Below are 22563 nucleotides of genomic sequence, written 5' to 3' on the forward strand. Positions count from 1 at the left end.
AGATGTTCAGATGGAAATGTTAAAGAGTATCTCAAAGTGAAACTAATTTTGTTTTCTACAGCAAATAAGGTTCTGATTCAGCAAACTTTGGTCTGTGTAAGCTTATATATGTGGATTTTTCCAGTTAACTCACATGGATAATGAGTCCATTTATGTGCTTTAGTTCTCTGCCTGGGTAAGGAGTATTACATTGAGCTCCATAAATAAGTTAATTGTCTGAAGGCAAAAATAAATCTTCCTAATCTGGGCAAACAGAATTCATTAACTCAGATCATACAACGGGTGGAATGTCATAGTGATGTAATGGCAAAAGTAACTTGGGATTTTCCTAAGGAGACTGAGAAGCCTGAATGCTGATCAGCTCCCCAGGTACACAGAACTGTCAGGCAGTGACAAAGGAAGTGATCAGGCCTTCAAAATTCAAAATTTAATCTTAAAAACCTCTCACCAGGATGGACATCTCATGGCAAACTCTTGGGGATAACTTTGATGTGTAGAGGGTTGCTGGAAGATGGAGCTCTGTGTAGAGGATGGAAAAACCTGGGTTTGTAGGAGATCCCACCTGATGATTGAGTCTGTGCCACAATCACAGTTTGAAATTACTAGAAAAGATTAAAGTGTGCTAGGCAGTTGTTCTTGTCCTAAGAAAATTTGGAAATCGTTGTTACTGAGGAACTGGAAAACCAAAGGGAAAACAGATGCAGATCTTTCATTTCCCAGAATTGTAGAATGCTGGAATGGTTTGGGTTGGAAGGGACCTTAAAGCCCATCCAGTGCCACCCCTTCCACCGTCCCAGGCTGCTCCAAGCCCCATCCAGCCTGGCCTTGGGCACTGCCAGGGATCCAGGGGCAGCCCCAGCTGCTCTGGGCACCTGTGCCAGGGCTCAGCACCCTCACAGGGAAGTAATTCAAGCAAAAATTTCCCTCCCCTTCCCTTTCCCTTCCCTGCCAATCCTCTAACACACCCAGAGAACAGGATGGCTTTGCCCCCACCGCAAGCCAGGACAATAATTCACACCACCTGGGATAAGCACTGGGTATGAGAATGGAATTTATGTTTGGCAGTTATAAAATTAAGCCTGTCAAAAGCTTTTTCTGTAAATGTTAATACATAGTGGCAGATGACTAAAATGGAGCTATTTTGGAGTGTTCCAACTGCCTGAAGTCTTACATCAGTGCCATAATACACTCACAACCACAAGTACACACTACCTGTTTGCTCAAAGGGATCAGTTGACATTTCAGCCCTGTTATTTGCCTCAACAGCTTCCTCTGTGATTTTCTCCATAGCTTTACATGTACATGGCTTTTATTAGGGCAGATTCAAGGCAATTTGGGTTTCAAATGACAGTTTCAGTTGCTGAAGAGATGTCCAAACCAGGTTTGGTTTGCTGTTTTTCTTTTTTAAATCTTTGTCTGCTGACTGAAGTGAAAACTAACACACACCTACTATCACAATAATGATGTTGTTATGTGGTGTCTTTTATTTGTTTATTTATTTTATTAAAAGATGTCTAAACAAATTGAATCAACTGGTTAGTCAACACTGAAATGACACATTTTTTACCTTGGTAAACATTCAAAACCATCCCTGCAGCAGCAAGATAATTTATTCATTTAGATTTTAACCAGACCTACCTCACATCCCAAGCAGCACACATACATTGGGAAAAAACCCCAAATAAACAAAAAATCCACACAAACTTCGAAGAGCTTGGCAAATTAATCCTATTACTATGGAAACAGTAATGGAGTTTGCATCTATTGGCAGTTGTGATCAAATCTTCTAGCTGATTACCATACTAATTGTGATTCATCCACTAAATAACCTCTTTATTTACTAATTCTTTTGTTGTTGGATAGATACTTCTGTTTCATGCATGTTTCAATGTCAAGCTTTTCTGTTGTGGTGTGTTGCAATATCCTGTTTTACCTTCTCCCTTCCCCCTCGCCCCTCGCTGAGTGTGCCCTGTCAATCAGGCTAACATACCAGCAAGGCGTCGTGTGATAGGTGTCCCTAGTCCCTTGAGACCCTGCCCCTTCACCTGGTTGGTGGCTCACCTGTCCCCTCCCCTTCCCCTGTCCTGAGCTTAAAATGTGAATGAGACCATGCGGCCTCATTCTGTTAGCAGCAGTGGCCCGGTGCAGACATCTCTGTACCCATGGAATAAACATCTGGCAACCTTCTAGCAGAATCCTCTCCTTCCTTCTCTTCACCATCGCCAGAACCTCTCTCTCCTGAGGTAAACGGAGTCCTGACAAGCCTTGACTTGCCCCGCTGCAATCTCCAGCAGCCAAGGTATCTCTGGGGTAAAACACCACAGTGCTGCCTTTGGCCCAGCAGCGAGGGTCAGAACTGGCCCAGGCACCATCTAACTGGTTATATTGGGATTCATATTCCAATATACTTTTCAATGCCAACCTGGTGCCTGTTTCAATGTCAATCTTTCCTGCCTTACTACAACACGAGGCTGATTCCAAGGAGCTTCTGCATTCCCCTTACCCATGAGCCCTCCCTGTAAACCCCAAAACTCTTCAGTCCCCAGGTGTTTGGCATACCCTGATCATGAGGACAGCTTTCCTGATGTCCCGGACGCCGTCGTAGACCAGGCGGGAGGCGTCGATGAACTCGTTCTCCTCGAAGGGCTGGGGCACGTTGGCGCTCAGGGCTTCGATGGCCACCTCCACTTGCTCAGCGAAACGCGGCATCACTGCGTTGGACACAAGGAGAGGCAGCACGGTCAGATTTGTGTTCTCTCATGAACAGTTTGCTCTGGGGCATGGATAGTTTCCAGGAGGCACGGCACACACTGTGCTGGAAATTCCACAGGGAGCTCACGGATGGGTTTGTACCCACCCTGCACGTGGGCACTTTATCTGACAGCATGGAAATACCCATCCCTATATCCATCCCTACATTCTCTCCTCCAACTGTGCAACAAAAATTAGAAACCTTCCTTCCAAACCTGTGATTTACTAACTTTTAAAAGGCTGTGAGATACCTGAGCAGGCAGTAAAGTTCATTTAACAGCTTTACAACCTGTAAAGAGCACAGCAAATATTTGTATCAAGTGATCAAAACAAGCTGTAGCCATTATGCCTGCTAATTTACATAATTTACACTCTAGCTCATACTAAATAATATTAATTGTATAAGAGACAAAATGCAAAATCAAGGATATACTTTTGTGAAGACACCTAAATGAATCTTCTGTTTCTTCACTATCACCATGTATATAACACAAAACACAGCCACAGATACTGGCTAAAAATATTATAAACTGTGGTACGAACTTATTTAATATACAATCTAAAGCTATTATTTACTTTGGTAAATGGTTTCAGAGCATTGCTTGAAGTAGCAAGAGACTTTTCTTCAAATTTCATTGAAGATTCCTTTGAAGGCATAATCACTTTCTGCACATTGTGTTTGCAGGAAAAGAATTCTTCCCTAAATCAGTCCTCTAATAACTCAAACCCAAATGCTACAAACATGAACATCAGGTCCCACTGATTATACTGCATTCCTGGACTTGTTTAATCATCTTAAAAATTTAACAATAATATTGAAGGACTATGCTCATAGAGGACAAACATAATCAATGTTTCATTAGAAACCTAGATAAAAAGATGCAGTTGAATTAATTCTTAAGAATTTAGGGAACTAGGGTCAAGTTTAAGATTTATAGATACCCATCTTTTCAACATATTCATATTACTTTTATTCTAGCATTTAGGTATCCAGATCATGTATCACTGACTTTACTATTTTGGCAATGTAATTACAACAACAGGAAATGATGACTCCCACAACAGTTATTGCCTTTTTTTGTTGTTAAAATATTACCTTTTTTGCCCATCTTTTCCCTAAACCCTATTTTTGGTACACTTATTGGTAACCTGAACCCAGCTGATGAATACAAAGGGGAATTTTCAGTGTTTTTTTCATCAAGAGCAGGGACATTCTTTCCCAGAAATTTCTACTCTGATAGAAAACGATATTTTCTTCTTAACTAAATGTTCTTAAATTTATTTTACAGAATCTGACTTAAAGTAAAACCACAAAAACACATGATTTAAGAATAGTTTACATTTTGAAGAAGTGGCAGCAACCATGAGCCCAAGCTTTCTGTTTCTGGCATTTAAATATTACGCATTGGATGCAAATGAGGAAACCTTTAAAGGGATACAGGGATTCAAATATAGTTTATACATCACTAAATATATATGTGTATATATATCTGTTAACATAGACAGATGAAAGAACAGATTTGTGTTTTCCATGCAGATAATGTTCACTAAGTTCCTGGGATACACTGGAAAAACAGGAAAAAGTGGCAGCAACAATAGACTTTAAAAAAGTAAACATTAACAAAACATTGCCAGGCAGAGGGGAAACATTTTAATTAGAAAAGGAGTTTAAGAGAGATGAAAGTTTTGGAAAGCGTATTTAATAAATGCATATATCAAATTACCTTAATTAATAGAACACTTGAAAGTGTAGTAGGAGACTAATATGATTGCATAAGGAAGTCTCAAGCCTGAATATCAAAAAGCAATCATTAAAAACACAATCTAAACATGCAAACCTAAAGAATAAAAGAGAATTTATTCTGAGTTGTTGGGATAAAACAAGTAATGCTAGAGATGCAATAATGAAAACAATTTAAAAAAAGGAGGTAAACAACACTAATATTTAGGGTTAAAATAAATTTAACCTTAAATTTCAATTATAATTTCTTAACAAGCAGAGGTGGTCAGGTATTTGATATAATTGATAGTAGGTGCAACAGGCCTGAATTAGGAATGGGCAGTTTGAAGAACATCTATATAAGCATAAGGAAATTTAGCTTTTACATATGTGTTCAAGTTAGCAGAGTATAGTAAAATTTACCCGATATTTTTTTAAGAAAAAAATGAAAGCAATTTGTGAACCTTTTTCAGTGACCCCACAAAAAAAATTAGTGGTGGAAATTCCAGGAATTTGGGAAAAAAAAAAAAACAAAAAACAAAAAAAAGAAGCATCTGTGTATTTTAGATTAAGGTATATAATCTTAATATAAACGTCCTTGTAAAGGTAGAGAAGAGAAGAAGGAAGGTTTATACTATATTCAACATAGTTTTAGTACCCAGAAATAAAATCAAACTTGACATGGAGTGATTAATGTTTAATTATCTGTAAATAATCAGCAGATGCTGGACAGGCAACAGATTTGTGGCAATAAGTTGCACCAAGCTTTTCGAATATTTCCCTTGACAGGGCAAAGATGGGGGAGCAGGTACAACACAGCTGGGTTTGTCATGGCCACATGTGACATTCTCAGAACAAAACAAGGGAAATTTAAATTAAAATGGTTGTAAGGTGGGAAGTTACACTTTATTCATATTCCTGAACACGAGGTATTAATGCCTGACCACATTTATTACCTCCACTGGCTGTGGAAGCTTCTCTGATCTGTTCTGATTTTGCAGACCTGGCTATAATTTAGCCCCTAATTTAAAATATGACAGGTAAACATTATCTGCTGTTTCAAAATGGGAATAGATATTAAAATACTTTATGACTGCTTGCTTGCCAATGATATTATTTCATCAGTGCTCACTTTTGATTGGGCAAGCAAGGAGAAAACACCTTTAATAACAGGGGGCTATTACTTATTGCTTCTTTAAGCATATGTTGCCATTTAATGCAGGAAGTCTTTGAAAATTAAGAAATTTATTATTCTCCAGTTAAGCTTATTGAGCTTCATGAAAAAAAAAACAAACCTCTAGTCTTTCTTCTCTATTATTTACCACACAAAGAAAGATATTCCTGTGCCAAAGGTGAAAGAACCACAAGTAAAATTCAGGCAAAGGCATTCATTAGAATCTGGAGTTAAAACTTGCAAATGTATCAGACAGAGAATGATTCATTTATTATGCACAGAGAAATTGGCTATGAATTTTAGATTCAGAAGCAAATCAGTACTTCTGGGGCAAAATTAAACATTGGTTTCTTAGTTTGAGCTGTGGCTTTGAAAACAGCCACACATATGCTTAGACTGAAAAACGTGGTCCATTAAAATCTCTCAGCCTAACTACATGAATTAATTAGGCACCTGCATAAATGTTGACAGAATCAGGTCCCAAGTTAATAACAACACTTCTAATTCACTGACTTTGTCATTCCAACAAAATAAAGATTTGAAATCCTTTCTGTGGATGAGTTTCCAATGGCACTGAAAGCAAGACCAATGCCAACAAAATCTAGGTTGAAAGGCTGCTGGAGAAAAATTTGGAATCAGAAAAGTTGAAATTATTTCCATTTTATCAACTGATCAATTCTTTTGAATTATACTTTTTTATCTTTTGGCTGATGTATAATAGAAACCCAGCATATCACCATGTGTGAATTCAGGCCTTGATCAAACTTGTATTTTTTTTGTGAACCCCTCTGTTCCACAAAGAAAATATTTTCTCTAAAGCTCTTGTTTTTCTCCCACCCACCCATATCTCCTACATATTAAAATTATCAAGTAATTACCTGTTTCCTAAAAATATAATTCCTGCTGACTTTTTCTCCTATGGCACTCAGTTTGTACTGCGGTTTTTGTACTTAGAAACATCACTGCAAACTTTGTTTAGTGATATGGGAACAATAAGATCGCTGATAGACAGAAAAATGTTAGGTTACATAATAAAATTATTGAGATAGAAATTAAAAAATGTTTGGGCGTTCTTGCTCGTAGCATTAGAACAAAAAGTTTCATTAATATGCAAGATTAAATGAATGCCTTGCTGATTTATTGTACTTTTATGGCCTTATTATTTAGGAACTTGAATTCCTCAGAATCTTAAGTAGATGTGAATGTTCAGAAATGTGGAAAGGGATAATTAAGACACAAAAAAAAAGCAATAAAGGTCAAGCACCCTTCCTGTGCACAGTTTCTAATTCTTAGTAGCATCAATGGGAGTGAGGAAATTTGTCTGGTTTTGTCTCACATCATACAACTGGAAGTTTTAAATCTTTCCTTATACCAGACAGAGAACAGTAGATGCTTCCATGAGAAAATTAATCACACTTATCCTACTTTAAAGACTCAGGTTCAGCTGGATGAAATTCTGATTTTCCTCTGCCACGGAGCAGAGAGGGAGGTCTATGGCTGTCACCCTGGTTTTTTAAGATTTTCTAAGCTTTCTGATGTTGACATTCTTATAGCGAATTTTCTCACACACTTTCTGTAAATAACTCATTGTTTTGCATTCCTTTATGGAGGAGGAGAGAGTTGAAGGGCTGTTGGTTTGTCCAGTGTCATTGGAGAGGTGGCACTGTCACCCTCCAATCCACTGTCACTTTTGAAAAACTATAAATGTTGGAGTCAGAACACAAACTTCCCGTTTTTCTTCACCTTAAGAACAGTGATGTGAGCTTGTGTTCTTTTGTGTCCTATAGCAACATTTGGCTTAGACCAGATTTCTGCTTTAGACAACCAAGTTTAGGCACAAACCAACCCCATTTGCACCAAATCCTGGCACATTTTTGGCTCTGAATCAGGCTGAGCACAACGTGGCTCCTTTCCATCCCAATCTCACTGGAACTGAAGGGTTCCCAGGAATATCGCCTCAATTTTTGGCCAGAAGACAATTTTTGAAAAGCACCAGCAGAGCTATTTCTTGGATCTTCATTTTGAAAAGACAAGCACCCACTTGAGTCTTTTCAGAATCCAAGGATTTGGATCCAAGGGAAGAGCCCTTCTCAAAGCCCAGGGGTTGTTCCTCAGAGCCAGACTGTCCTCAGAAATATCAGATATTTGAGCAGCAGAGAAGTGACTGCTCTCCTGTACCCACTGCACCAACTGTGCCCTCAAACCTTTGTATTTGCTTAGGCATTTCTATCCATCCTTAAGAAAATTTATTTTCCTTATGCCATGTTGATAGAGATACATCATTTAAGGTGCCAATCACCTTATCTATGTAGCCCTTAAATAGCTTTAAAAATCTGGTCATTTGTGGGAAAGATTATTCAAGAATGACATGGCACTCTAAAGGTTTGCTAAAAGTTTCAGAGTCCCTGAAAATGTCTGTGCTTCTCCTAAACATCATAGTTGTTCATGTCACATAAATCAAGAACATTATCTAGAATGACAGGCAGGATTTTAAACTTAAGGTTATCAGGGAGACTAAAAAGAAAAAAAACCTATGAATGATCCACTATACTAAGAAAAAAAAATGCTCTCTCAGAAAAAAAGCTCAGCCATTATCCAGATTTAAGAGGTTTTAGTATTAAACATTCACAAAGTTACAGCTTAAACATTTCAGGCCACTGGATGAAATTTCTTCTGTTAGTTTTTGTGTTTGCGTGGCTTGTTTCTTGTTTTCTTTTTGTTTTGTTTTAATTTTTAATTTACTTAACTGAAGAAAGAATGGAGTCTACTGGGAAATTCAAGTATTTAAACTAGGTATTTAAAAGATCATTCCCAAGGGATATCTGACATCCTCTGCCAAAGACAGCACAGTTTCTCTGTTTCATTTGACAGATGAATAAGGAATGAAATATGATACCTTATTTAGTTCAAAGTGTTTGTCAAAGTCTGTTTCTAAAAGAACTGCACATTCCTTATCAGAAGATTCTAAATACTTCACAGAATGTTTTTAAGTCCTGATCTCATATAATTCACATTTCAGTCATGACTATTATAGTGCTAATTGCTAAGAAAAAGCTTTATAAAAGTCTACTGAAACATTACATAACATATAGAATCACAGAAATGTCTGGGTTGGAAAAGATCCCTCAGATCAAGGAGTCCAATCCTTAACCCAGCCCTGCCAAGGCCACCACTGCCCATGTCCCCAAGTGCCACATCCACAGGGCTTTTAAATCCTTCAAAGGATGGGGACTCCAAACTGCCCTGGGCAGCTGTGCCAGGGCTGGACAAGCCTTTGGCTGAAGAAAACTTCCCAAATATCCAATTTAATTCTTCCCTGGCCCAGCCTGAGGCCGTTCCCTCTCCTCCTGTCCCTGTTCCCTGGCTGTCCCCTCCTGTCAGGAGCTGTGCAGAGCCACAAGGTCCCCCCTTGTCTGGTTTTCGGCTGTTTGGAGGGCCTGGAAAGGCCCGGGGTGGCCTTGGGGCAGCCCGCGTATCGAAGGACGAGAAGAGGCTTCAGTTCTTCTTTCGGTCTCGGTGTTTATTAATTGTTTATCTAAAAGATTTTCTCTCGGCCCAACAGAGCTCTGCTCAGCAGCCAGCCATGAGCACACTGTGCTGCCCTCCAGACAGTCACCTATCTTTATACCCATGGTTACGTGTACAATATTTATCATTTTTCTTTAATACCTTTCACTTTTATTGCTCAGTACACTTTTAGTAATGACTAATTTCAAAGTGCCACCATCACCACAGAAGATGGAGGAGAAGAAGAAGAAGAAGAAGGACAGGACACGCCCCAATTCCTCCATCTTACTTCTCTAAACCCCCCTGTACAGAAATCCTAAACCCTGTGTCTCACCCTCTAATTAACCAATCCCTTCACCATTCACCCCGGTGAAACCCTCCTATCCTCATACAGGTGTCGTCTCCTGTGTAGGATCAAAGTCCAGCCACCAGACACTTCTGGAACATTCCAGGACTCCCGAGCCCCCCAAGGGTGGTCTCGGTGGCTCGGCACCTCAGTCCTGAGGTGCTGAGATCTCACACCCCCTGATCCCCCTTTGCTCCAGGCTGAGCCCCTTCCCAGCTCCCTCAGCCCCTCCTGGTGCTCCAGACCCTTCCCCAGCTCTGTTTTGGGTAACAAGCCCTGTGTCTCACACTGGTGAAATGGTTAAAAGTCAGCTGTAAAATAATGAATGATGAATATCCACACCCTACAGCAGTTTGCAGTGAACACAAGACTTTCAGGAAGAATCAGCCTTCACTGCCAAACACTGATCTAGCCATGGCCCATAAAAACAAAATTCTCAAGGCTTCCTGGAATTTATGGCCAAGTCCTGACCCTCTGGCCCACCTAAGTCTTCTGGCACTTCCCAGAAAGCTCCAACTTTATCTGTGGGTTTATGCAACCCAGCAGATTGATGTGGGAATGGAAGAAATGGATTTGCTCATGTGCAGCCCAGGTGAGATGGACATTACAGAAATCAATGGCACGTCTGGAGCTATGGTACCAAGGGTTGGGAGACAGGGGCACACAAACTAGAGGGGAAAGCTCATCTTAAAACTTTGTTGTGGGGGCCTGAATATATGTTGTATTGTAAGACCTGTGTGGGTCCGAGTTGCTCCAAACGAGCTGCAGCTGCAGGGTCCTTAGCTGGGCAGCAGCTGTAGCTCGTGAAGGTAACTGAGATAAACAGGGGTGGGTTGAGAGCCCAGGAGGAGCCCCTGAGAAGACAGGAAGGACTGTGCTGCAGAGAATGGAGAAGAGCCCCAGCAGAGAGGCGAGAACAACACTGCAGTGAAGATTACAACAACTGGTGACCCTGTGTGAGGAAGAACATGCAACCAAACATCGAGAGAAGGTATGGAATCCCCCGGACAGCCGAGAGCTGTGGCAGCCTGAGAGCTGGGACTGTAGAATATAATATGGCCTTTGAATTAAGGAGCTGTAGCAGCAGAAAGCTGTAAGAATATGGCCTTTAAAGAAAAGAGCCTTGGAACATCTAAAGGCAGCCTGAGAGCTGGGACTGTATAGGGATATGTATATATTCTATGTATGTATCTAAGACAGCCGAGAGCAGTGGCAGCCTGAGAGCTGGCCTGTATGCATATTGTAATTGGGATAAACACTGCAGCGAAGATTACAACACTTTGTTCTGACTGACCTGCATTGACAGAAAGATAAATGTCAGGGCAGAAGCCAGGTAAGAGCTGTTTGCATCCTGGAAAGCACAGGAGGCCACTGATTAAGGACAGGTCCACCCCAAAATGGACAGAGGATGATCACAAATGTCTTTTGTGTCTCACCAGTTTCAGCTGTCTCCCTCTCCCCTCTACCTGTGCAAGATTCCACACAGTGACTACCCCCAAAATATTATTCCTGCCAAACAGAACCCTTCAGGGTAACATTTCAAATGAAAGCAAGCTCTTCAGAAAATTCCCTCAAGAAAGCAGTTTCGTGCTGTTGGACACCAAGCACGTTATGTAAAAAGCAAACCACCCTTCCTGGCTCAGCTAGAAGTTTGTGTATCAATATGTAGGTGTGTGTAGGCAAGGGGATGCAAGGAATACCAGTGCTTTTATTTTAAAACATTATTGTACAGTTGACACTTGAATTCACAAAACATTCTGTTGGGGTTGGTGGATGGATATTGACTCCATTTCTCTGCCTATATTTTCTAGACCTGGAAAATTTCTTCCTACTTACAACACCACCCTCCTAATTTAAAAAAAATGGCTTTTAAAAGATGAAATGTTTTTGAGAACAGATTTGAACAGTGACTAAATAATACTGGTTTATGAAAATAGACATTTCTATTATATCAACCCACTATTCATTATACAAGGTGTCTGGGACATCCAAAATAAATTACTCTGATATTTTTTAAACTCTCACTGAGTTAATTCACAGCTAAACCTTGAATTTTCTTTGATTATATAATCGTTATCTTGACTTTCTTCCATTTCTGGAAGATCTTTAGGTTGTGGAGAACAAGTGGAAATATCTCCTTGGGGTTTTCAGTGAATATCCTCCTGTAAGCACAGCCTAACATCTTCAGCACGGATGTGAGGCTGCTGAGCATGGAAAAAATATGATTTCTGCTGCCCATTACAATGCCACTGTTTTTCTGAGACAATGAATTTGCTCAGAACCTTTCTGTCCATGCAGATAATATTGATTTAATTGTTCCATTTACATAGAGAAATTAAAAAAATATATTTTTTAGTCTTGTCTTTTTCTCCCAACCATCCCAACCAGCATTTTCCTTTTGGCAAACGTTGCTGCTGCCTATTCCCCTATTAATGAATGCACTGTACACCAACCGCGGTGCTGGCCCTGAAGTGACACAAGATTTCCCTTTCTGCTTGCTGAGAAATGATCACCTGTGCTCTGCCTTGCCACCAGCTCTGAATCCATCAAAGGCTTTAACACTCACCCCATGGTTACCTGGTTGCCAAACACCTGTGGGTGCACATGTTAGGGAAAGCCTTTGAAAATCTACATCAATTATGTTATATTCTCCTTTAGCACTCTATTCCATTTTTAAAAGTGGAGAAAAAGAACTAGCATTTCAGCTTTGAGCTACATGGTGATTTATTCATCTCTTATGTCTCATTTAATTGCTTTATAATGCATTTTAGATGATTTCTTAGTGTATGCCTCTGTATATTGATCAGAGTTTCTCTGGTTAGAAATTCTTTGGATCAAACCAACAATCTTGGATGTTCGCTGGTCCTTTTGTAAAATACCTTTTCTTTATTAATGCATTATATTTTTCTTTTGTTGGTGGCACCTTGACCTTTGCATTTCAGTTTAGCAAAACTTTAAAGAAAATACTACAGTACTTCGCAGAATAAAAGTCATAATTTGATCAGAACTCCTGGATAAATGATTTCATGTACTCAGGATGATGGTACCCATAAGTTTTACTATAACTACCTGAACTCCCATAAAACATGAATTTAACATCATTTATTTTTTAAATAGGCTCCATTTCACATCTTTTAGCTCTCCCTCAGATTCAATATGGGGTTTTTTTTGATTACAGCTATGCTTAAATTCATCTTCTTGCTCCTACATTTTGTTTCCCTTCATATCACTGCTGAAAAATCCATCTTTTCCACATTTTTAGTATTAGGTTTGATAACATCACTGAGCTGCCTTTTGCTAGTGATAAATATCTTTAAAGTTTGCCCTACTCACACTGATAAAACTCTCACAAGGCTTATTGCTGAATTGCCAGTAGTGCTGATTTTCAACTTCAGCCCATTCTGATAAAGACAAAATAAAACAAAATTGTGTCAAAACAGAAGTCAGAGTGACCTACTTAAAACCAGTGAGTTACAAAGTTACTGGGATATTTTTAAAACATGCTAAAAAGCTGAAACTCCAATTTCAGTGTGAATCAGACAATTTGAAATTTCCAGTGTCCCTCACAGGAGTAACCCCAGTAGTATGGTACTTGCTGTTCCAGGATGGCTTCAGACAGCCCAGTGCAAACTGGAGCAAAACCACAAAAACAAATTTTTGGGAAGTTTTCACAGCCTTTCCCAGGCAGTCCTGCTCCTACTTGTTCTGCTCTTATCCCTTTCATTTCCCATTCACTTACTTTCATCAAAACCCTGCAATTTCTAATCCAGTTTTCCCAGCTTAAATCCAACTCTTGGCCTTTAAATAATGTCATGGCTTTTTCTCCTTCCTGACCCTGAAAAATCTTGAAAAATAGGATTTGGTCTCATTGCCTGTTCCTTAATTTCAATTATTTTTATTTATTTAGAAGCACAGGCTTCTTGCCTTCAGTTTTTACAGATTTTGAAGTAACTTCTGAGTACACTTCAGTCTCCTCCTTGTTGAAGGCAATGGGAAAGTCTCAGCTGGCCTTGGTCACTTTGGGTACACAGCAGGATGAGGAACCTCACTATTCAAACTAATTCTGAGCAGAATTATATAATTGTAATTCTGCTCTGTTTCCTCTTACTTTACCTTCCTTATCTTTTCTTTATCTTTCTGCTCTTTTCCTTCTTACTCTTCCCTTTCCTTTTCCTTTTTCCTTCATGGACAACTTGTAACAGGATTATTTCACAGCCTTCCACAAATCTGAATACCAATATAACACTTAACAGAGGCACCCTAAAATAACTCAACCAAACAAAAAAAACCCACAAAGAAACAACCAAAAACCACCTCAAAGCCAATCAACAAAAAAAAATTGAACTTTGAAGCTCTGGTTTACTCCTGCACAAGTAACATCCACTAAAATCTACGAGTTTGGTGTTTGTTCCCAGCAAGCCCCATCAGCTCTGTGGTTCTATAGGTTTCATCTTGGATTTGTAAGAAAATCAGCAAGCAAAAGCTAAGTTTTTGTTATGGTTTTTAAAGGAAAAGTTCTCTATTTTAAAAGGACTTTAACCAGTCTGTCACTCCCTAAAACTGCTGCCAGAGAAAAGAATTCAGCCTCTATCAAGTACTTGGCTTTAAAGGCATTTTGTTAGACAGGCACAGGCAGCAAAGCACTGAAACACTAAAAACCCCACCCCATATATTCCAATGGCTGTGAATTAAAACAACAAACTAAGAAAACTTGGAGGTGAGACTGGTTATTGAAGCAATGTTTGCAGTTTCCATTTCTCAGAAACTATCAACATCATTTTCATGAGAGATTAATTTTTCTCCCCCCTAAATAAAACCAAACCAAACCATTATCAAGCTGCTTGTCCTTCCAAAACACTGCATCCGTATTTCTCCACTGTGGATCCAACCCAATACTCAGAAATCTGTGGAAGAATAGGTTTAACAGAGGTTTTCCTTTTCTGAGTGGACAATTAAAAGCAAATAATAATTATAAGAGAAAGGTAATCTGTTTATTTCTTTGCCATCATCATTTAACTAAATTTATCCCAGCTTCCAAAAGTACTTAATTTAAAATTAAATTAAGGTCTGTTAAAAAAAACCCAAAACAAACAATTAAACAAAAAAAAAAAAAGGAAGGAATAAAGATGAAAACAGTGAGATGTCCATGATTGTGCTTCTCATAAAGATTTTGATGTCCATCTGTGGGTGGAACCTGAATCCAAATCAATGCAAATCAATCACTGTGATATTCACATGCCCTCTGAACAGAGAGAAGCTGTGAGAGAAGCAAAGAATGATCAAAACAATTCTTATCTCATTTGCTGCTCCTGTGCCTGTGCTCATGTGGAATGTGTTTGGAGATTGTTTACCCAATGGTTGCTTGATTGGATTCTGGTGGAATTGTTTATGTTAATTAGCCAATCAGATCCAAGCTGTGTCCTGACTGTTGGGAGAAAGTCACGAGTTTTCTTTTAGTATTATTTGTAGTATAGTATAATTTAGTAAAATAAAGTAATTAATTAGCCTTCTGATATCATGGAGTTCTGTGCATCATTCTTCCCTGCCTCGGGGGATCCTGGTAAATTTGATAAATCCCTGCCATCATTCCTGAGTGTTTGATCAATCTGGGAAGAACTCGAGGTGAGGAACTGAAAGAATATTGAAATAAATGTATGGATCCATAGGTACCCAGATTAGGGAATCACTGAGGTTGGAAAATACCTCTCAGACCATGGAGTCCAACCATTCCCCCAGCCCCACTGTGCTCACTGTCCCCAAGTGCCACATCCATGGGGCTTTGAACACTTCCAAGGATGGGGATTCCAGAATGGCACAGGGGGACTAAATTCCATTTTAACCACTTTATTCTCAGGTGATGAAAGGAGTCCGTTAATTCTACTTTTAAGCATACAGAAATCATAATCAATGCCTTTGTAAATGGCCTGAAAAGCTGCAGATGGAAATTGTGCTCTAATATTAATGATCCACATTCACAACTGGCAGAAATTGTTTAAGCTTCATCAGCTTCATTGAATTTGGGCCCATTCTGTCCCCTGAACTACTGCTACACAATTTGTTCATGATACAAAGCTCTTAATATTGTAAACAAAATATTTTAAATTATTTTTTAATGCTCACAAGTTTATTTACACTTTATAAAATAAAAAAAAATAATAAAAACTTTGACTTGGAGGAACAGGGACTTGTTCTTAATTATTGAACCCCACCATTAACACATTGATGTTTTCAAGTTGCACTCAGTCCAGAGTTTATAGCACTTAGTTATAATTCAAATGATACCAAAAAGTGAATTAAATATGGAATTTAAGTATTTGATGTGCATATTATTGATTTATATAATGGCATTTTATACCTGCCTGTTAAAAAAATTAATAATAAAATTTATAGAATGTTGGATCACAAATTTTAGCTAAATATAAAGCTCAGACATACATTTTGTTTTGTTTAATATAGAAATCTTAATGGTAGGAAGAATTCTTCATAGCTCCTCTTCAACCAAAAAATAGCTTTAACAGAAGAGAGCAACAAAATATTTTACCATGTCAAACTGGCAAGATTATTTTCCTTCTGTGAATTCATAAAACCAGGTCATAAACTTTTAAAAAGGAGTTAAATTTACAGTACTTATTCCACTGATCTCTTGTTGGGTAGTAAAAATAGGCTGACATTAAGCTGAGGGCTACAATACCAGGAGTAATATTTAATCATCCCCTAATCAGTTTTTAGCTTATTTTGTTGATTCCTGTTCTCAAAGCGAACCCAGAGACTGCAGAGCTAGAGCAGTTTTTGCTTTTCCATCTCAGAGGGCAATTCTTGGGCTTTTGGCTCAAAAGTCACATTTGAAGTGTCCTGAACTGGCGCAATTTTCATTTGTTCCTTCTAAAATAATCAAAAAAAAAAAATCAACCTCAGATGGACAAGTGCAAAGAGGCAGGGGAGGATCAGCTCAGACACCTCCAGACACAACAATTTGTGCGCCTTTATCCCACCAGGGCACCTGATCAGTGTGTGGAGACCCAGCCTGTGAAGCCAATGAAATTTGGAGCGTGATTCACCCAAAACCAGCCAAACCTGCTGCTTCAGGTGAGAGCAGCCCTGAATTACTGAGAGCACTGATATAAAGGGCTTTAAATGGCCAGCACAGACCTAATCACCCACACTGAGACGAATCCAATCCCTGCTCTGGCAAGGCAAAAACAGATTGGAAAAAGAAAAAAGAATATTTCTTCTCGCTCTATCAATCTTGCAGACTTTTCTACTTTTATATAATCTATGTATTTTTATACAATCTAGCAGAATTTTATGTTTTTCTCAATCAGGTGGTGCATTTTCAGTTGCTCATATGTATTCTTCAATGAAAAGTTGTTTTGTTTAGCAACACTTCAGTCATCAGCAAGTACATTCACCTGCACAGACCAAAGAGTAATGTTTGCAGTGATTTTCTGCAGGTGTATAATGCATAATCAATCAGCTCAGAAGAAAAGGCTGTGTATTATTTATTCAAATCATAGAAACTTTGATGTAGTGGCCTAGTCTTGATGTGTTACTGAATTTCTTCTCTTATATGGCTCCTGTCAGTGTGACTTCTGCAACAGCACTGAGTGGAGAATAAAAAACACACTCCCAGCCATGAATTTATTTGTTTGTATCTTCTTTTCCAGAACAGATCTCAGAGAACCACCTGAAAGTTTTAAATGACTAAATAAGAGTATTTCAATAATTCTTCCAGCATTGCACCAAACTCCCCTGTCACGATAGGACACAAAAATAAAACAGTGTGGACATGCAGCTTTCTCAAGGTAAAAAAAGAGAGTTTTTAATTTTTGACTCTAACATTTCTAGATTTTTAAAAGTGACAGTGGATTGGAGGGTGAAAGTGTCACCTTTCCAATGACCCTGGACGAACCAACAGTCTATTAAATTTCTCTTCTTCCATAAAAGAATGTAAAACAATAAGTTATTTACATAAAGTGGGTGAGAAAGTTTGTTACAAGAATGTAAATATTAGAAGGCTTAGAAAAACTTAAAAAACAGGGTGACACTTGTTGAGAAGGATTGACACAAAGGTCTCACAGATATGTGAATGAAGAAGATTTTTGAATGTAGAGTCTGATGAAGGAATAGAGATGGAAGCAAGTTTTGATCTAGAAGAAAAGAATTGCTGAGCCAGTCTCACTGGATAACCAAGGAGGCAAAGGCTGTGTTAGTTAGAAGGGGTTTTTGTGGCTTAGAGCAAAGGATAAACCCACCCCAAACAAGAAGATGTTTTTACCAAGCAGAAAGAGAGCACAGGCAAACAAGGCAGCAAAGGGTGCAAGTAGAAAAAAGGTCTCAAAATTTTCCACTGCAAGAAAACTGAAAAACAACTTCTAGCTTAAACTGTAATGCACTGACTGTTAGTGATTGGAGAACAGTAACATGAATATGGTAATTACAGTAGTTATGATAGGCTAGAGATAAAAGTTAAGGTATGGATTGGTTCTACTGTATGAAGATGCTCAGCAAAGAAAAGTCTATAATGCATTGTAACCAAAAGAAAAGTCTATAATGCAATGTAACCAAAAGAAAAGTCTATAATGCATTGCAACCTAAACTCAGGGTGTCCAGGCCTGCCTGCAGCTGGAGCTGACAGCTGTGGGCACAGCTCTGTCACCCATGATCCTGGAATGCTGTAACTCTTGGATGTAATAAACTGCATTTTGGAGAGCTGCCTGGAGTCCTGCATCCCTCATTTCAGCTCTTACAGACACTCACCAGTTTCAGAGAGCAGTTTTGTAGCTTCCAGCACCTTCTCAGTGTACACGCCGGTCTCGTAGTTCTCCATCTCGGCGTTGATGATGTGGATCACTCTGGCTGCGCGGCCCCGGATGGCGCCCGCGGTCCGGTCCAGCGTGTCCACGTCCCCCTCTTGCAGGGCAATCACACACTTGTTCACATCCTCCAGGATGTGGTTCTCTGCAATTCAGGTTAAAAAGACACCTGGTTCGATTGCGCTCTTCCTCACAGCAGAGCTTACTCATTTGGGCAAATGTCAGTTTATTAAAAAATGGATATCTACCTTTATCCGGGCTGTAAAACAAAAGCTCTTCTGTGATATTGTCACATAACAGTAAAAATCTGTGTGATATTTATCTTTAGTAGGGACTGGGCTGTGTGTCCCAACCTGTAATTCCTTAAAAACCACTCACATGAATTTCAAACATCACACTGAACGTTATCATAATGAAATTGTGATTAAAATGAATGCAAAAAGGAAAGCAGTCAAATATTTTGCAGATTCTCTAATAAACAGTTGGGCAATTTTCTGAAGGTGAATTTACACTCTCCCATAAATTTTTATTACATTTGGCTCATTTTTGCCTAAGTAAGTCAGGAAAAAAAAATCACATTGAAAAGACAACAGCAAATGGCCTTTGCAGATAGCACAAAACCTGGGCATGAGCAGTTCACCTCCCTCACTCCATCTATGCCAGAGAATAAGCTGGGAATTTCTAATAACACACCCTTATCATTATGGGTGACTTTGCATAATCTGAAGCAAGAGATGGCAACAGTGACTCTGCTCAGAGCAGGTGATACCAAGCACCTTAATTGCATTCTTGGGAGATGCATTGTTATTTTTCTGGCTCTGGATCAGGCCATCTCCTCTCATGTGCTACAGCATCAGAGTTTATGTAGTTTTCTCACATACAAACTATATGAAAGCATGAAGAAGACTCTGACTAGGTCAGATATTATTCTCTGCAGTCAGTAGAGTCAAAAATAATTTTACTAAGACAATGACTGAATTTCATATTTGACCAAACCCAATCTGAGAAACTCAGTGACTCTAAACAGCAACTTGATTTTCTGCTAGAGACACATCTGACACAAAAAGGAAATGCTGTTCTTTGTAGTAGTAGTAAAACAGGATTAATCAGTTCACCAACTGTTTTTTGTTAATTATCCGTTGCCACTAGAAAGAATGACTCACTAATCTTCACAGTTATAAATTCTGAGGTTGGATCATTTGAGGGTTTCAGAAATGTTTTACATGATGTCGCATTTTACACTGCAACAACTTTGGATGGAAACTGAAAGTCCCCTGAGCTGTGAATTTGAATAACTTGCAAGGCAAAATTCTTTGTTTAAAACACTCCCTACTCAGAATAAAGAAGCAGTGCCTTGTTATAATTTTTCTTTGCTGTTTCCATTTCACCATCACCAATTTGCTTTTACCATGGCACAAACAAATTTTGCCCAACAAGAAGCAATATATGAATTTGTACAGTGCATTTGGAATATGAAATAACTTCTTGAAATTATGGTCAGCTTTCTTCTGGTAGCCTCCATATTATTAAAATATACCATCAAATGTGACAGTCAATATGAAGAGGAGGACGAGGTGCCATTTTAGGAGGTACATTTAGCCAGTTAGTGGCACTTTGAATGCTTCACTGGTTTAACATCAAAAAATAAAAATACTCTTTGTAAGCTGAGGCTTCCAAGCTTTACAGCAAGAGCAACAGGCTTTCTGTTTCCTCATGTTTAACAGAGATGTCTGTGCAAAGAATTAGGAAAAAGGAATCTAAACTTTACAGAAATAATAATTCTCAGCTGCCTTGGAAAGTTTAGATCTAAGGCAAAACTCTGGTTGAAGGAATTAAGATTTGAGAAAAAGAAAAAAAAAAAAAAAACCCTATCAACCATTCCAATTACTTCTGGTTTATGGACACAAGCACTTGGAATAAGCAAAGTCCTCAAACAAAGCAGAAAATGGCCATTTGAGCCAAATTTCCAACTCTGGCACATGGGCTGGATCTGCAGTTTACAGCCTGGTCGTCCCTTTCTCTCAGAACTAGTTCTGCCAGACAGAGTTTGTCAGCTTCAAATCTCAAATAAAAATCAATGCGCTCCCATATTCTGAAGTGCCCTACTGTTCAGAGAGCTCATTTTCATTTTCTTGCAATGGCTTGTAGGAAACACTGGCAGGGCTGTTGAACAGAGGAGTGTAATTAACTAAACCAAATAATTTCTCTGTTAATAAGGGTAACAGGATACAACCAAACAAGATAAAGAGGGCAAGAAAAGAAAGGATTATTTTAAATTATAAATATTGTTTTTCTTTCAATATTTTTTCCTCATAAACGTCTTTTAGAAAATTTAAGAAATACCAAGGAAAATAACATTTTGGCCAGACTGTCTCATGAAGTTTGGCTCTTCTGAGACATCTGAGTAAGGAAAGCTCTCTTAGCACACTCTATGTCCTTACTCACAACACTGAAATTCACACTTCTAGGCAAAATAGGAAAATGAGTTTTCTGCAGCAGAAATTAACCCAAGCCATGCACCACTTTGCAACTACAGCACTCACTGTGTATGATCACATAATAACAACCACTCTGCCACAAGCTGGAGCACTTTACCAGGAGGATGGAGGAAAGACTGACCCAGGGTCAGTGTCCTTCTCTTCTCCATCCCTTCTTTACCCTCCCCACCCAAACCATCCTGTGATTCTGTAAAGTTCTCCTTTCACACAGCTGTACAAGGATTCCAACAATTTCTATAAATACTCTCAGCCTGTAACAGGTCTGGAACACATTTTTAGAAGGTGGGCAAAATCCTACTTTGTGCCTGAGTTGGAACAAACATCCTCTAGGAATAGAAGCACAAATAGGTGCTATTTTATGGGAGGTGAAGAGGGATTGCTACCAGGGATTAATTAACACGGCGTGGTTGGTCCTACTGAGTACAGAAGATCAGCACTCCAATACACACAGACTAATGGATTAATGATGCTTTAGTAATTATAGCTTTTATCTGCTCTGACCCAATGCTTTCATTTAGCAGTATATTTTTGGAAAAGTACCTGAAACAGAGAGGAAATCATCCACTGAAGTGATGTCGTCGACGGCCTCGGTGAGAACGCGCACCTGTTTCTCCCACTGGTCCTTGAACACGTCCATGTTGTCCTGGGCTACTTTGCTCTGGGGCCTGGCAGCCAATGTCAGTGCAGCGTTAATTACCTGTTAATCAAAGCCATTTGTTAGAGGAGGAGTGGTAATTTTTATCTTTTTTTTTTTCCACAGGAAAGAGCAAATAGATTATGGACTGTGTTAAAAATACAGCATACAACCCATTTGGTACGAAGGGTCTCAAGATATGGGTGTGTTTTTCACGGTTCATGGAAATCAGGTACAATCTCACCACAAAGACAAGGCCATGCTCTTCTTCTAATGCTTTTAAGTGCTAAAAGACTCCTCAAGTAGGTTTTAGCAGGAATCTTCACTCACCTGTGGGCACAGACTATCGATCTGTGTGGCTGCCATACGCACTAACTTCACACCTTCCTCGTTATTGGAGATTGAGCAGGCCAGATTTGCAACCTGCAATGAAATCACGAAACCATCAGGATGAGAACCAAGTTTTAGGCAAGTGAGCCATTTTATCCCTTTCTCTGTTCTTACCAAGCTTTTCCTGAAATGAAAGGGTTTTTTACAAGAGGAATAATACATCTCCTGTGCTGGTGAACAGAAACCCTTGTAGATTATTTCCTTACTAGAAAACTGAACTACCCATCTTCTTTAGATTGTTCTCAGAATCTTCCTTCACTGTCAAGTGTTTCGAATCCTACTCTATAGCTTGAAAATTATCTGCTGAGAAGTTATATACAGAATACAGAATATCCAGATATTTATCTGTACATTTTCTCTTCTCAGTTTCTTTTTGCTCTTATGAACTACATTCATTATTAATACAGGCAATCAGGCTCATCCATACACTCTGAGCTTGGCAAAAGGAAAGGTTTTTGATGTCCTAGCACATAGAATCATACTTTTCAACCCATAATCAAAACTTATACCTTCACTGAGAGTGGGAAGTTACATATCTCTCAAATATCTTCATTGTTTCTGTGCATATTAAAATAATTTTAATTTTCATGTGGACTTCTTTTTTGTTTTTCTGCCCCGCAGTAAAATATCCATTAGTAACAGTAAAGTAACTTAGAGATGTGAAATAACTCTGTTGAAACCTTGTTCTGTAATATACATCTGAAGATCTCATTCAAAGATCTTTAAATCC

General features: G+C 38.9%; 1 protein-coding gene across 5 annotated transcripts in view; it reads right to left on the reverse strand.

Annotated features, from left to right (window-relative positions):
- CTNNA2 (catenin alpha 2) overlaps positions 1 to 22563 on the reverse strand; it is a 168281-nt gene that overhangs the window by 46305 nt on the left and 99413 nt on the right. For all 5 annotated transcript variants that reach the window (XM_064712005.1, XM_064712002.1, XM_064712006.1 and 2 more), the window contains exons 4-7: positions 21774 to 21866; positions 21350 to 21506; positions 18256 to 18456; positions 2560 to 2711 (exon numbers count right to left, since the gene is read on the reverse strand). In XM_064712005.1, coding sequence (XP_064568075.1) covers positions 2560 to 2711; positions 18256 to 18456; positions 21350 to 21506; positions 21774 to 21866 — 603 coding nt within the window. The remainder of the gene's footprint in view (positions 1 to 2559; positions 2712 to 18255; positions 18457 to 21349; positions 21507 to 21773; positions 21867 to 22563) is intronic.

This window comes from Zonotrichia leucophrys, chromosome 4, assembly GCF_028769735.1.
Source record: "Zonotrichia leucophrys gambelii isolate GWCS_2022_RI chromosome 4, RI_Zleu_2.0, whole genome shotgun sequence".
Taxonomy (NCBI): domain Eukaryota; kingdom Metazoa; phylum Chordata; class Aves; order Passeriformes; family Passerellidae; genus Zonotrichia; species Zonotrichia leucophrys.